The sequence below is a fragment of the Centrocercus urophasianus genome, unplaced genomic scaffold (genome assembly GCF_019232065.1).
Source record: "Centrocercus urophasianus isolate 14NV4802_14NV808 unplaced genomic scaffold, USGS_Curo_1.0 seq_7, whole genome shotgun sequence".
NCBI lineage: Eukaryota > Metazoa > Chordata > Aves > Galliformes > Phasianidae > Centrocercus > Centrocercus urophasianus.
In genome coordinates this window covers 3,947,884-3,964,197 of record NW_024885310.1, presented here as the reverse complement: position 1 = coordinate 3,964,197, position 16,314 = coordinate 3,947,884, and the positions used below count along the sequence as shown (strand labels likewise).

The following is a 16,314-nucleotide window of genomic DNA, read 5'->3' as shown; positions in this document are numbered from 1 at the left end:
GCTGTTCCTGGGTCAAGTTCGCCATGCATGAGGGACCTGCCCGCTGCGGTGTTGCTGCAATCCAGCCAGAAACAGGAAATAACACACAATGCAAGGGTACGCATCTGACCAATGTAGACATAAATAAAAATAAATTCCCTGTGTAATTAACATTCTCAAATGGATAGCTTCCAGGTAATTAAAACTATTTACAGTTGATCTAACGACTGACCGGCATCAATTAAAAAGAAATATTTTAACCAAATGGTCCTGCTCTCAATGTTACGAGCTATCATATCATGCTTTGAGCATGGCCGCTCTTTGTCCCTGAAGGACTCGGCCCCTCCGTGTGTGTGACCCCGTCTGCAGGCAGCCCTGGACTTGGTTCTCCGGCTTCATGGCGAGGTGTTATCTGCCACTACAAATGTGCTGGAGCGAGCAGAAAGGACAACATAACTGGCCCCGATAGCATCTCTGCTTCACAAAGGCTGTTTGTGAGGGCTGGGCTCTGACTCTGTGCTCCCCACATCCCAGCCTTTCAGGCGCGAGAGCCGTGTTTCAGCACAGCATGGCCAGAGCCGGCAGCACCACAATGAGCCAGGCTCGGGCTCCGGGAATGTTTGGCTTTCCTGCCAGTGACTAAAGGCCTCCAGCTTTCACTAGCCAGTCCCAGCTCGCATTGTTGCTGCCTGTTGATTTGTCTTCTCTCATTATTCCTTGACATGCAGCTCTCCACCCACGCCCACACTAACAACCCTCACACAAAGCGCATTGAGGTATTAACCAGGTTACAAGTTCAATGGAAAATTACACTAGGATTGTGCTGTGTGGCGGTACAAAAGGACGGTATTCACTCTCCCAAAGAGCTTGTTAAAAACACAGCTTGTTTTCTCTTCTCAAACATCCTAACAAAAACGGTTTTTAGAAGCCGGGAACGTACATTTGTGCACATATGCATTTCTGCGTATGCCACGTGTAAACACAGCAGCACGGCTCGAGCTGCCAGCCAGGAGCCCCGCTCGGCTCTGCCGTTCCTTGAGAGCAGCCCAGAAACGCAGGCTAAACCCGCAGCCTCCTGCTCCCTGACTGCAGTTAAGAGATGTGAACGCATCCTCTTTCCATCAGCCCCAATTACGGGCTGCTGGAGGTGCCAGAGGTTCGTGAGAACCCTCCTGACTGCAAGCGGAAAATAGGCTCGACATTAAACTGAGCGAGGTTAACCTAGCACAGTAACAAAATTTGCAACACCACACTATAAGGTTAAAAAGAAAATAGTATAATAAAGGAAATACAAAGGCTTTGGCATGGTTTTTACAATCAACAATGGTTAATTCTGATATGTAGTTGTGAACAACTTCAAAACACTTAAGTTTAAAACTCTTGCAAGCACTTTTAATTGATTAGGAATGAATTCTAGATGCACAAAAATGATTGGACTGTGAACAGTAGTACAACTATATCTAAGAACAATTAACTTTTGCCGACCAAAAAGAAACGTATGATGCATGAAAATGTGTATAAAACATCTATAGAATATTCTTGTCAAATATAAATGAAATTAACTTTATTATAGAAATCATTCTGGGAGATTTCTAGGGAAGACAAATACTTACATTTTGACATAAAACAAATTGGATTATATCGAAGACACAATCTACCTTTTATCTATCAAACTCTTTTCTCCGTCGAAGTTCTCTCTTAACCCTTGTTTGCACATAGCTTCATCTGTTAACAACCTTTGGAAATACCAACAGATATTTTTCTTACATAAATCTAGTGCGTATTGTTCCAGGTTTAATTATATGCAATGGAATGATACAAACTTGGAACGTCAATCCATAATCTATGAACAGATTGGTAGAAGTATTCGATATATCTTGATAAAACTCTTAAATTCGTGGCAAAGCTTGTTGATCATGGCTTCTTTTTTTTTTTTCTTCTTTTCTTTTCTTTTTTTTTTTCTTAAAACAACTTCATGACCAACACAGATCAAACATCCATCCAGTCTACATTGTTCTTTTTTTTTTTTTCATTATAACATACAAATGCCCATTTACAAATAATACACCAAAATGAATAAAAGTTTGGATACCAAAATGAAGATTTGTTCCAACCGATATAATGCCTTCAGTGTACAAAGGTCCATGTTAGAGTCTTTTCCATGTGTTACAGCGTAGGGCACAGTTGCAGTACAGAAGTACTCTGAGAGCCATTCTTCCTTTAGAAAATACTGCTGAACATCCAACTGTTGTCCATACAGTCATTTACGGAATTAACACATGTTTTACTGTAATCTTGGCCAGTACTGAGACATATCAGGTTCACTGCCAGGAACTTGAACTGGAACTGACACTCCAGGGGAAATGAGACCTGGAAATTGAGTGGGAAAATGGATATTTTAGCTTTTCTATACATAGCACTATTTTTGCTCACCCATTTCAGGTTCGTATGAAGTTTTGTATCCACCAGCCTGCGGGATTGGGGAAGGGGAAGATATGCTTTCAAAGCCTGTGTGCATCTCTAAACTGTCGTGTTTGAGGTAAGTGGCAGAGCCCCAGCTCGATGCTATCCACTGGGAACTCAGCCCGAAATACACCGAGCATTCCTAGTTTTTAAATGTTCCTCTGTCGCTCCCAGTGATGCTGACAACCTTTTACCCTGTCGTGCTTTATTAGCAGAGGTCAGTAATCCCAGAGTTACCTTCCTGTTAGATAACAGAGCCCTGGCAAGCAGCATCCTTTGGTGCAGTCATGGCAGTGACGTGCTCAGTCCTGCACATGCTTCACTTTGCATTGAGCACGGCTGTGCCAATGCCTCACACCCAGTGAGTGCTGCTGTGCTCGGCCACACCAAGGTCTGTGCAAGGCTAGGGACCCCCCAGAAGCCTCCCACCACCCCGCTATGGGCATGGCCTCAGTAACCCAGCACCTCACACCCCTTCCCAGCAGGGCCCGCTCGCTCACCTGTGGAAGTGGTGCCAGAGGTGCCCATGGGCTGGCTATTCATGTGTGTCTGCATGTGCGGAGGGGTGTAGGTGTCATAGCTCCGGCCGTTCACCGACGGGCTGGTGGGCAGCATGCAAGAGTAGGAGGAGGTCTGGCTGGGTACTGGGGGCTGCGAGGACAGAGCAGAGTTAGATGTGGGGCAGCCCTGGGGCTCAGAGTCTCGGCATGTCCTCAAGCATCCCCTCCACCCAAAGGTACCGATGGCACAACACGGCCACGGAGACCATCCTCACCCAGAGGTGGCCGTCAGGAGGCTACGGGAGCTGGGGAGGCCCAGTGGGGCCACAGCCCTGCCCAGAGCCCTCTTTGATCCTTTGTCAGCCATGCTGCCCGCCTCCAATATCGTGAAATAAGGGCTTAACCGACGCAATTCCTTTCCCTGAACTTGAGAGACTCTAACTTTATTTGGTTAATTTTGGTTCAGCAATTAGTAACATGGTAATTGCCGCGGCGAAGGAGTCAGGCTCTCTAATCGGCTCGCCCGTCTCCAGCAGTGGTCAATGCTGCGTGCCTCAGACAAAGCTGCACAGCTCCCGTAATTGGCCAGCACCTTCCTAGGCCAACCCCACCATTAAAAAAGGAGGAATTTTGCATCTGAAAGGTCTATAGAAACGGACCCCAAAGGAATAGATTTCTTCCTCACCCAGCTGGTGATCAGCTAATGCTTTCAGGCATGAGGATTGACAGCTCTTGCAATTCTGGCTTAGCTGGCAGAACCACTGATGCTAATCGCACCCTCCCTTCCCTCGCTCAGGTGTCCCTCACGCGCGTCCCTCCCGCAGCGGAGCGCTCCGACAGCGCGCGGCCCCGCTGCCATGCCTTAACCTCAGGGCGGGCATTCTTGTCTGAAATGGGGCTCCTCACACCAGACCTCGCAATTGTAAGGTTGGAAGAGACCATTAAGACTATCTAGTCCAACCCTCGAGCCATCCAACCGCCAACCGTTTGGAGGACCTTTCTCTCCTGAAATCCCAGCAGAGCGCTCATCAGAGCGCGATGCCCTCTCCGCGGCGCTGTGCTTACTTGCATAGGCAGGTTGTTGGCCATGGTGAAGCTGGGCATGGGTGGCAATGCGCTGTACGTGTTTGTGAGCGCCGTGTCTGTCCTGCCCAACATGGAACCTGATGTGAAAGAGGAAACTATAATAGAATAGACAGATAGATGGAGACATTAGTTTAACCATGATTGCGCTCGGCGGCACAGTCCCACGGTCTCGGTGTCCCGAGGATGGCTTCACGCGGGCGGGTTGGCTGCATTACCGGGGGTGGTCGGCTGTGGGATCGGCTGGTAAACGCTTGTGCTGAAACTACTGCTGATGGGGATGTGGCTGGGAGTGTTGCTGGCTTGTCTCCGCTGGTTCCGCAGCTTCTCCTCCCTTCTCCACTTGGCCCTTCTGTTAGAAAACCACACCTGGAAGCACAGCGTTTGAGGCGTGAGTGGCCTGGTGGGGCAAGGGCACGTGGCTCCCCGGGTCACCCAGGGCCAGCACAGAGCTGCCCCACAGCACAGCAAAGCCAAGCCCATCTGCTGCTACTTCCTGATGGAGGAGATGGGCGAACACCCGGCGTTACACTCGGCTTCAAGAAGCCACTCATAACAAATTACAGTGGTTAAAGGAAGAACGATAACGGCGGAAAGTTACGTGGCAGCTCCATACCTGTATCCTCGCTTCAGGCAAATCTATTTTAGCAGCTAGTCGCTCTCTCGCAAACACATCGGGGTAGTGGGTTCTCTCAAACTCTGCAAGGAGAAGTATTGCCATGTGAGTTATAGAGAACGAATGTGGCTGATGGTCAGGTCCCAGCCTTGTGGCACAGCCGCGCCCTCAGTGCCTGCAAGTCAGTACTGTGAGACAGCACAGAGCTCTCTGCATAAATGTGTGCTGGAAAGGACCCCAGGCTGTCAGGCATGGTGGGGCTGGGGCTGGGCATGATCTTCTTACCCCTGTGAGGAGCTCCCATGGCACCCTGACCCCATGACCAAGAAGCTGAGTGGCACGTGGCCGAATGACGACAGGAAATCTGGGCAGAGAGCCGGCCACGGCTGGGGAAAAGGGCACCGGCTGCCAGCCCTGGGCAGCAGCAGCACTGGGGATGGGGAGCAAGCATGGTGCTGGCACCCAGCACCCTGTCCTGCCAGCATCCAGCACCTTGACATGCTGCTACCCAGTACCCTGCCCCACCACCACCCAGAAGGAGGAGGTCAGCCCAGGGTGCAGCACTGCACTGAGCCCCGCGCTGCCCTTTCTGTTCTCCGCAGCCATCGATGGGGGTCAGAATGAAATGGCATGGAAGGAGCCAGGGGCCTCAGAGCTGTCTGTATCTCTATAAGGCATGTGAATGCCAGGAATCTGCTCAGCTCCTAACGCAGCCAGGGTGTCTCTTGCCTTTCTCTCCTACTGCTGCAGCAGCAAAATGTCGCTCACCTTTCTCAAGGGCTTCGATTTGCTCTTGGGTAAAGGATGTCCTATTTCTCTGCAGCTTCCTTTTCAGCTGAAGTCTCATCTGGGCCTCGTCGGAATCTTCCCCATTGGAGCTGATGGAGTTGGTGTTCTCCCCTCCTCCCTCCTGCTGCGGGCAGCCGTCTGCGGGAAGGAGAGCGCAGAGGTGAGAGGCGACACCGGGAGGAGCTCTAGCAGAGCAGGGGCTGAGCAACTGACCCCCCTCCTAAAACAATCTGGGGTACGGCAGTGGTGTGGCCCTGGTGACACCACTAACACAGGGATGCTGCATCTCCCCGCGCTCCCGTAAGCGTTCCGAACGGAGAATTACAACTGCCCTCTCTATATTCCACGTTATTTTTCCTCCGGGATAAAACCTGCCTAAAAGCCCTCTCCACTGGTAGGGACTCGATATCCGGTCGCTGCCAAAGCACCGGGGCGGCCCCCTCTGCCCGCCCGACGCGTTTACCTATTGCTGTATTTAAAAGAGCGATGTTCGGTATTTCGGATTATCTATAATCAGTAATTCCCATCTAATCAATTAGATGTTGATAGGTTTGCAGAAAATGCTATTAAGGAACCAAACCAAGCTTGTAATCTTTTTTAAAAAATATTTATCCCGTTTTTATTTGAATTCTGCACAGTCAATTTCATTTTAAAGGTTGTGAATTTAGAAGTGCCTGCATTGTTCTGCAGTTTTATTCAACTATTGTATGAGTGTGCATCGCCTTGACACCTATTACTGAGCACAGCTGTAATTATATCATCACCAAGAACAGGCTATAATTGCCGAAAATGGAATTTTATATTTAGATAAAAGGACCGTCCATTCTTTGTAAACGCGGCGCACCAGAGAAAAGTAAGATTTCTTTGAAAATTTTAACATGTAATTTTCAAAGGAACGGCAGCAAGGAGCTCGCGGCCGAGCGGAGCGCAGCTGAGCGCCTGGCACGGCTCTCCCCGGGCGCTCCCGGCTCGGGGCGGCCCCGCAAGGCTGCGGGCAGCGCGGCCACAGACCCGGTCCCGGTGCCGGCCCCGCTCCGAGCGGCGCTCCGCGGCGTCCAAGGGGAAGCGGAGAAGGGGCGCGGGGGCCGCCGAATGCTAATCGTTCCAGCCGCAAAGTTACTGCACGAACGCGTCGCGACGCTCCCGCGACACCCTTGAAATATTGTGGGAAATCGACTTTCAAGCAATATCATTTCTAATCGGCTCACAATGGCCCCGGCCTTCAAAGCGCGGGGGGAATTGTGCAGGGATCTGGTGGGACCCTTTCAACCACTTTGAAATGTTTTAAAACCCGCACTTTCTCCCCCATTTAAACACGGGGATTCAACCGCAGCGGCCACCATATGGGCGGCCGCAGCCCCATTGAGGCGGCCGCCGGCGGGTGAATAGCCGGGGGCTGCCTTTCAGGGCACACAAAGCCGCCCCGCCCGGGCCGCGCCGTCGCGGCGGGGCCGCCGCCCTGCCAAGCGCTGGTGGCAGCGCCGGGGGCCGCCCGCCCGGCCCGGGGGCGGCAGCCTCACTCCCGCCACCGCCCTCATCCATCACTGTCCGCCCCGCGCCCCGCGCCCCTCTACCCGAGCGCTGCTGCCCCCGGGCCGGGCCGGGCGGCCGCTGGGTCCCACCGCGGCTCTCGGGCCGCCCGCACACCCGCGCGGACAATTAAGACGTCTCCTCTCTCCGGGAGCCCCTCCGCTGCCTTTTTTTTTGTTGTTGTTTTTTTAAGAAGGCCCTAAAAGGAGCGATCTCAATAATAGGGCTGTTCCACCTTCCAGACCTAATCCGTAAGAAAGGGAGTGAATGTCCGTCCCTATTATCCTATGGCCAGACCATCTGACGCTGGGCATAGGATTTGTTTCCTGGAAAAAAAAAGGGAAAAAAAAAAGGGAAAAAAAAAAAAAAAAAGACGCTGGGAAATAAAATCATTCCTCGGTTTCTCAGTGCCGTACTCAGCGAGGCGGAAAACGAGCAAAAAAAGATAGCGAACCAATTGCGGCACCGCTCAGCCACAGAGCCGGGATCAAAACATTGTAGCATCTGTTGAAAGAGAAAGTGTCTAAATCCTATAGAAGGCTTTAGACTTAGAAGAGAGGGAGGGAAAAAAAAAGATAAGAAACAGTGTCGCGGTGATCCCTAAACCCGCTAAATCGCTGGAGAGTTTCTCCCGGATAGAGATGTCTCTTTTTTGTTCTGTCAGCCCCCGCGTATCCATTATTTTATTCACCGCCGCATGGCGTTTATCAGATTGAGACCATATTTGTGCCCCTCTGAGACCTAACCTCGCCTTATGCTTTTTGAGTAATGGACTCTTAAAATCCAGTAACATTCCCCTGCAAGGGAAAAACGCTGGAGGCGGCATGAATATTCCAGCGCGCAGCCGTCCCGCTAGCTTCGGCTTCTCTCGCTCCCCCGTTCCCCGCTCCATTCGGGGCTCCCCAGAACCGCACCGGGGGTCCCTCTGAGCGCCCTCCAGCTCTGCAAGGCCCCTCCCGCAGGGGCTCGGGGTTCCACACAGCTCCGCCGGGCGCTGCGGGGCCGGGGCTGCCCGCAGGTAGCGGTGCGGAGGGCGCTGGCTGGGCTGCGAGGGGGCATCGGGGCGCAGAGGGGAAAGCGGGCTAAAAAAGCGGGGGACGGGGGGAGCGAGGGCCGCGCTCTATCTTTCTGGTGTCCTTCATAGATTGTTTTCTTCTCTTAAAACTGACATGTCTAATTGGCAAGCGGTGCCATATCGTGTCCAGAGGTCTCCTGTGGAACATTTCTACAGCTGTCTCCTTCAACTAGACGCTTATTCATGTCGCCTTAATGAGAAACAAAACGATCTCTAATGAGCAATTACATAGCGACAGAATTGTTCCCATAACAAATTCTTGCGTGCGACAGAAACATCCTTTGTACCAGATATTCTGCACACTGTTACCGATTTTTTTTTCCTCGCGGGGCAAAAACAAAAAGCAGGTTGTTGTGTGCGGGCACCTCCTCGAGGGGAGCGGCCGCGGCCGGAGAGCCGCGCTCAGACACGGCCATTAACCATCCCGAGTGGGCAACGCGGCATCCCATTATCCTTCATATTATCCCCTTGTCATTCCTACGACCGATACCTATTAATCTTCAGGATAAACACTTTCCTATATTTACGAAGTTGTTCCCATCGAGGAGGGACCGCTGCCCGTCCTTTGCAGGGAGCTGATCCCGGAGCGGGGGCACCCGCGTCTGGGCACTGCCTCCAGGGGCCACATCTGGGCACCACATCTGGGCACAGCTGGGCACAGCCGCCCGACCCGCACGGCACTCACCTTGTGCGGGCTGCCCGGGTACCGAGGTGCCGGGATACCAGCCGGGCCGGGTGCCCCATGTCCCCGTCTGCCCGTTCAGCATCCTTAGCTTGTCGTACATCCCGTCGGCACCCATCTGTTGCTTTTCGCTAGCCAGGTTGCGGAGGACTCTGTTTATCGACGACACCTGCAAGGCAAAGGACAGAAGGCAATGGTAGGGCGGTAGCGCTGCCCCCGAGCCGCCCGCAGCCCCGCGCCCACCGACGCCCGGCCCCGGCCCCGAGCCCGGCGCTGCACCACCGGAGCGACGCTGCGGCTGATGCTCGTGGTGCGGGCGCTGGGGATGGCCGCGTTGTTTGTCGCTTTCCCCCCCCCTCCCGCCCCCCCCTCGCCGCTTAAAGGCATTTGTCAGATTCTGTATGAAAAAAATGTGCCTGACCCTGCCACATGCAAATGATGCGAACCTGCTCTCCGCTCACTGATAGCACAACAAAGGAGGCAGAGGCTACAGCTACCCAGCACCACACAGCACACAGCGCGGTTTCTCTCGTGGACTTACACTGGGTATGTTATCGTTGGTACAGACCCCCTCCGAGAGTAATCTGTCTCGAATCTCCCACGCAAAGATGGAGGGGCACTCTCGTTTATACTGCGCTATTTTGCTTACAACTTCGGGAGTCGCTACTCTCGGCTTACTACCTCCGATCGCCCTGGGCCTGATGGAGCCAGTTTCGTAATACCTGCCCAAAATTTTACTCACACATCCATTCGACACCTGGATAGGGAAGCGGACAGAAAACCACATTATTAATAATCTCAAGACAAAAATCAAATTGTTTAAGTATGCATTAAACAATGACAAGCTTACGTTTTGATTGTCCAGCACTTGGACTTTTGCATCTGCATGGGTCTATAACACAAAAATATACCTTAAATGGTATGAGAACTTACTGAAAGAGGCTTTTTTTTTTTCTTAAAAAAAAAAAAAAAAATTACATTCGTGGCCCTACCCTCCTCAAAAGTGCTACTTTAAAAACGTTTGGAAGGAAAATATATAGATATATAGATATGTATATATTAAAAATAGGCTCCATAAGGAAACCTTCCGGCTCTACAGCTGAGATCTGCCCTAATGCCGGAGCTCAGCACTGCGGCGTCACCGCACGGACGGGGCCGGGCGCTACGCCCCGGGGCCGCTCGATTGCGGCCAGGGCTCCCGGGAGGGGTGCGATGGAGCGCTTTGCTTCCTTAGTATTATATCGGGGTTTGTCGGTTTGGGTTTGGTTTTTTTTTTCCTCCGAAAAAAAAAAAAAAAAAAAAAAGGAAAAGGAAAAATAAGAGTAAGCCACTAAGCCACGCCAAATGCATACGGATCTTACAAAATCATAGTAAATAAATACAGGGGGAAGGGGGAGGAGGGAAGCTGCAATGACGCCGAGCGGTGCGTTCGTTTTGTTACAGCGAGCTCGCCGTAACAGGAGTGCAGGTTACCACCGGGTGGGAAAAAGGAGGGGGGGGGGGGGGGGGGGAAATAAAACGGAAAAAAAGAAAAAAAAAGAAAAAAAAGAAAAAAAAGAGATTTTCCAAAGGTATATATAAATATCTATACGCTGCGAGAGGTCCGGCCGCACACAGCAACGATCAGCAGATTTATGAGGCTGGAACGTGGGTGGGAGCGGGGTCGGCCCCGGGCGCCCGTGGGGCAGCGGGCAGCGGGCAGAGGGCCGGGAAGAGCGGGCGCGCCGCCGCCTTCACCTGCAGGATTCGGGAGATGTCGCACGGCCGCGCGCCGCTGTGCGCGAGTTCCACGATCTTCTGCCGCGTGGAGTCGGGCAGCGGCCTCCCGTTGACGAACACCCCGCCGAGCTGGTTCACGCCGCTGTGACCTGCGGGAAGCACAGCGCCCTGGTACCGCCGGCCCGCACCGCCCGCCCCGCGCACCGCCCGTCTCTAAGCCCGCAACCCCCAGAGCAGCCCAACGCCGGGGCTGCGCTGCGCACCGCTGGGGTCGGCTCCTCGGAAAGCTTTCTCTCTCTCTCCCTCTCTCTCTTTTTTTTTTTTTTTTTTCTTTCTTTGCCGTCCCCGAAAATGTAAAAAAATGAAATAAAATCCTCCCCGCGTCCCCGCGTCCTCCCCGCATCCCTGCAGCGTCCCCGCCGCATCCCCGCGCCGCGCGGCTCGGCCCGCCGGAGCTGCTCGGAGGCGGCCGACCTGGGGCTGCGGCGGGGGGAAGGATCCCTGGAGAAGCGCCGCTCCGCGCTCGCTGCGCTCTCCTCTCGTCGGAGCCTCCTGATAAATGGGCTGCGAGAGCCCCGGCTCCTTAGCAATAAATAAGCTCCAAATATAGAAGAGGGGGAAAATATGATGAGCCTCTGTGACATTTGTCTTTAAAATAAAACTAGCTGCACGTCAAGTTTGAGCTTAATTTCTGGAAATAGGCGGAAGTCGCCCCGGATCATGCATGGAAGGCTAATTGAAAAGATCAGTTGGAGCACTTGTGGCAGGCGTGTCACTTTATGACAGTCCTCTGCTTTTGAAAATTGCATCGTCACGACAAATAGTAGCATGATAAAACGACCCTTTCCGTCCGCATTTGGATATCACTCAGACGAGATTGAACTCCGCTCGCTTTCCCTCCGAGGGCGGCCGCGCTCGGAGGCAGCCGGGGGCTGTGCAGGACACGGCCGAGGGGCCGCGCTCCCCGCGCAATGGATGCGAAGTGACACCCGGGCGGGAGGCACCGCGCCGCCGCCCCCCGACCCGACCCGACGCCGGCGCGCAGCGGCCGCGGGGAGCGGCGCCTCCTCCTCCTCCTCCGCGCGCGCCCCGTCGGGCGGGGGGGGTCGGGGACGCGGTTTGAGGGTGCGCTCCGCGGCGCTTCGCGGAAGAGGTTAAGCCTTAATCACGCGGTAATTTCCCTGGAGAGCCGCGCGGCTCTCGCCCAGTGGCGATGATTATGCGCCTCGTGTTGTACGGCCAGCCGTCTAATGGGAAAGCATATGGTGTCAATTTGGACGCCCGGCACCATATACACCCAGGAGTTATTAACACAAAGCCTGGAGAGCCCGCCGCGACCTTTAAACAAAATAAAGGCTTCACCCGAATGATATCTGTTCCACCGTCCCTATCGGAGACGCCGCCGGCCCCGGGCGCGGTGGGGACGCCCGACCTCGCGCCGCCGCCGCCGAGATTTTCCGAGGTCGCGCACCCCGCCGCGCCGCCGCCCGTCCGCCCCTCGCCCGTGCGCGGGCGCGCACACTCCGCGCAGGGCCGCGCGGCACTTACTGTTCTGCATGGTGGGCCGGGGCAGCGGGGTCCCGCGGGGCTCGCCTGGAGCGGTCTGCGGCAACGAAACGCGCGTTAGTAGGGGGCAGCGCGCACTCGCGGGATATCCCCGGCCGGGGCGAGGGCTGGGGGGCAGAGGGCCTCGGGGCGAGTCGCGCGTCGGGGGAGGCGTCGGGGAGCGGCCACTTGCCTGGAAGCCGGGCGCGCTGTCCTCTCCTGCAGCGTGGGGGCTCGCACATCTGCGTGCCTCTACTCCCGGCGGCCCTCTAGGACAAAGCAGACGGAGCGCGTTAGCCGAGCGCGGCACCGCTCCCCGTTCGCCTCCTTCCCTCCGACCCTTCCCCTCTCCCCGCAACTTTTTCTCCGCGCCTCGCGGTTAACTTCTTTTTTCCTCTTTAGATCTTCCCCCTTCGCACTGTACTGTGACACACGCTGTCTACCTCGCCTCACTGCCTTAAAAAGTACGAACAGGAGGGGGTGAGAGCCGCCGAACAAAGCCTACAGAAAGCGAACAATGGCCTCCATTCTGCTCCGCTACCCCAACCCCGGGCGCAGGAGCTCCTTCCCGGCCGCGCAGCCCCGGCGCAGCGCGCACAAAGCGCGGCCGAACGCGCCCAGCGGCCCCGCGCGGTCCGGCCCGAGAGTCTCTCCTCTTCATTTCTTTCTCTCTTTATCTTTTCTCTCTTTCATTTTTTTCCCCTCCCTTCTCCCTTTTTTTTTTTTTTTTTTTTTTTTATTTTATTTTATTTTATTTTATTTTATTTTGCGTGGGGTTTTGTTGTTATTTCCTCCCTCTCCTTCCCCCTCCCTTCATCTGCACCCCCAACACTTATTTATTTATTTTTTTACGCGTCCTCCCCCTCCCGTCCTTCCCCCCGCGTATTTATTTATCCGAACGCGGCGCGGGGGAGAATGGAGCAGTGATTTCTTCTCGTTATAAATATCGGCGGTAATTGTGTTACTGGTGCGCGTTGTTCGGGGCTGTAAAAAGATACAACAGCGCAGTGGGGAGCTCAATTGGGGAGGGACAATTACAATAAAGAGCCCATTCAAGGGGGTAGCTAAAAAAAAAAAAAAAAAAAAAAAAAAAAAAAAAAAAAGAGAGAGAAAAGAAAAAGAGCTAAAATAATGAAATAGTCGCAGCCTTCGTTTTCTCTCCGTTTTTTGTTTTGTTTTGTTTTGTTTTGCTTTTTTTTTTTCTAAGCCTACTCATTGCTGTTCTATTGCACCTATAATAAATATCAATTTTTGCTCTTCCCGCGTACGATGGGATTCGCTCAGGACGAGCCACGCTGCGATTTATGGAGCGGCATTTAGGAACCTGAAATCCACAAGAAGCAGCCCCGAACGAGCGCTCCTCGCAGCGTGCGGACGTTCCCCGGTAAATATTTACCGCGCCGCCGGCACCCGCAGCCGGCGCTGGGGAAGAAGGGCAGAAAACAGCCGCCCGGCCCCTGAGGTGCCCCCACAGCCGCCGCAGCCCGAGCGCGGACGGGGCACTGCGCAAAGCTCAGCCCCGCGGCAGCGCCCGGACGTGAGAGCCCCGCGGCGGTGCGGGGCGGTGCGGGGCGGTGCGGGCCTCAACCCCGCAGGCCGGGCCCCGTTCGCCGCTCGGGCTTCAGGCCCAGATCCGGTGACGTTCCGGAATATTTTCTCCCCCTCTCCCTCTTCAGAAACGCAACGAGGGGTGAGGTTGACAAACTTTCCCTTTCTCGGGGTGAAGGAGTAAAAGCTCAAAACGAATCGCCGTGCGATGGGGCGCCGGGAAAGGTCAGCGGCTGTAAACATTTATGGGCGAAGGCCCTTTGATTATTTTATGTCCCCGGGACGGGGCCGCCGCCGCTCTCTGGCCCCGTGCAGCACCTGCCTGTGCGGGCGGCCCACGAAACTTTGTCCCAACTTTCCCAAAGTGACCGCGGTGTGACACCTCCGGGCGGCTGAGAGCCAAACACACGTTTTCCGATGGCACTTTACGAGGGGAAAAGAGCCCGAGGGAAAAAGAACTAACTTTGCTGCTTGCGCGGAGAAGTTTGCAACTTCTTTACGAAATAATGACAAAAAGAAAAAGAAAGGGGGAAAAAAAAAAGAAGAAGAAAAAGGGGGGGAAACAAAAAGAGAGAGAGAGAGAGAAAAAAAAAAGAAAAGAAAAGAAAAGAAAAAGGGTTTGGAGCAGAGGGGACTCCCAGGCCCGGCATCGAGGGGAATCGCGAGCAGAACCGAAGCAGGTCCCGCAAGGCACAGCAGCAGCCGGAGCTGCGCAGAGCTGGGCCCGGGGCGGCTCGGGGAGAGCCTGGGGTGGCGAGAAGAGTTAGCGGCCCTTCGGCCACGCTCAGCCCCGCTCGGGCCCGGCCGCCTCGGCCTACGCGGTGCCTCTCCCCGTCCTCTTTCTCCCCCGAACCCCGAGCCTCCGAGCCGGTCCTCACGCGGCCGAGCCCCTGCCTCAGCGGCGTCCCGGCTCCGGCCGAGCCCCGCGGCACAAAGCGGCCCCCCGGGCACCGGCGCTGCCCGCCCGCCCTCTTCATCTCGCCCGGAGTTGCACAGGGCCCGCACGGCCCGGCACGGCCCGGCGGTGCCACGGAACGCGATGCCGTTGGCCGCAACATCCCAATGCCGCTCGTCCAGAGGGCACCGCGCAAGAGCAGAAAGTTTGCGAGCTGCGGGCCGGAAAGTTCGCCGGGAGCTCCGCGGAATGCAAATGTGATGGAGAGGGGGAGCGGGGGGAGCGGAGCCGAGCGCCAGGCTGCGGAGCGGTGCGGGGAGCGGCGCGGACTCACCTCGCAGAGGCATATCCTGTCCGCGGCACCGCTGCTGTCAGCAGGACGGGGCGCACCGCCGGGCACTGACGTGCTCCCAAAGAGTTGCCCGCAAAATAGTTTGTCTCCACTGAGGCTGCGGCGGCGGTGCGATGCCGAGGTCCTGGGAAGGAGACAGAGATTGACACCGCGGTGGCTGTCAGCGCGGAGCGGGCGCGGTGTGCGGCGGAGCGGGGCCGGAGCACACCTCTCTGATTGGCGGCCCCGCGCTAATGGATGCGGCCGCTCCTGCCTCGCCTCCACCGCTCTTCACTGGCCCATTAGCACAGCCTGACCTCTGTCATCATCTTCCAGCAAAACACTTCCTCCCTGCGCCTTAACCAGAGCGGGAAATGAGGCCGGGCCGGGGCTCGCTTTTCAAACCCACTAATCACTCCGCACATGCAAATGCTCCGTTCGCTCCCACACAAAATATTGCTTTATGCAAAGCGACGCCATCGCCTCCCCGCCGCCGATTGGCCGCCCCGCGCCCGGCACGGCTCAATTGGCGCAGCCGTTTGCATATGAATGCGATGGGCCCGGCTCCCGGCCCCGGCTCCGCACCCGCGGCCCGGCCCTGCCGCCCCCCGCGATGCGATGCGATGCGATGCGCAGAGCGGAGCGGTGCTGCGCGGCGCGGCGGAGGGAGCAGCGCGTTCCCAGGTGGGGCCTGGCCGGGGGCGGCGGGGGGCAGAGACTGCCGGGGGTAGATGGGGCACACCGCGGGAGGGGGGGAGGGGGCGGGCGTCGCGCGGAACGGGGCACCGAGCTCCCCCTGCCCGGCCGCACTCAGCGCGTGGAGAGCCCTCGAGAGGGCCTGGAGGACCCTTCGCTCAGCTCCCCACGTGCCGAAGGGCTGCGGAGAGCCCCGCCCCGGCCGCGCCCCGCAGGTGTAGAGCCCCGCTGGTGCGGGGACGGAGGGTGAGGGCGCGGGGAGTCCCCGATGCTGGGCGGAACGGCGGTGGGAAGGAGGAGAGGGGCTGGGGATTCCGGGAGGCACCGGGCGGAGGGAGGGAGGGACGGACGCGCGGAGCATGAAATGAAGTCGTAGCCGCATACACTTGACTTCTCTTGACATGTGAAAAGTGCTAAAAGTCAAAGCTCATCAATAAAGTATCTCGAAACTGAATAAGAGCGCTGACAACCATTGCATTCTTAAATAAAGTACAATGAGGAGACAAACGACTCTGCCAAGGAGTTTGCATGTGAGTGAAAGGGCGCTCAATGGGAGCGGGATAATGGGCCGCGGCCGCAGGCACTGCCCGCCCCGCGCCGCCGGAGCTGCCTGGGAGCGGGAGGGGGCAGAGGGGGGGACCAGACCTCAGAGCCCCGCATCGCTTTGCGGAGCGAGAGAACCACCGCAAAGTGACCACGGGTGCCGCCCCCCATCCGGGGGAACACTCAGGCCCGGTGGGGGTTTGGGAACGGAGATGGGCTCTGCCCCGGGGTGAAGTCAGCCGTGTCCGTGGGCCTCGCTTTTGTCGCTTTGCTTTCTTTCTCTTTTTTCCTTTTTTCTTTTTTCTTTTTTCTTCTTCTTT

General features: G+C 55.8%; 1 protein-coding gene across 2 annotated transcripts; it reads right to left on the bottom strand.

The window, feature by feature from the left end:
- Positions 1-1,291: 1,291 nt before the first annotated feature.
- Positions 1,292-9,335, bottom strand: PAX6 (paired box 6). Of its 2 annotated transcripts, XM_042837322.1 has the most exons (6): positions 5,410-5,788; positions 4,642-4,724; positions 4,244-4,394; positions 4,008-4,123; positions 2,943-3,093; positions 1,292-2,349 (listed from the first exon to the last, which is right to left on the bottom strand). In XM_042837322.1, exons 1-6 carry the CDS (start codon positions 5,486-5,488, stop codon positions 2,264-2,266), a joined length of 666 nt encoding a protein of 221 aa, XP_042693256.1. In that variant the 5' UTR covers positions 5,489-5,788; the 3' UTR covers positions 1,292-2,263. The 2 variants fall into 2 exon arrangements, with proteins under 2 accessions (XP_042693256.1, XP_042693257.1); XM_042837323.1 differs by lacking the exons at positions 1,292-2,349; positions 2,943-3,093 and adding exons at positions 8,721-8,886; positions 9,259-9,335 and having other exon boundaries at positions 4,065-4,394; positions 5,410-5,568.
- Positions 9,336-16,314: the final 6,979 nt, after the last annotated feature.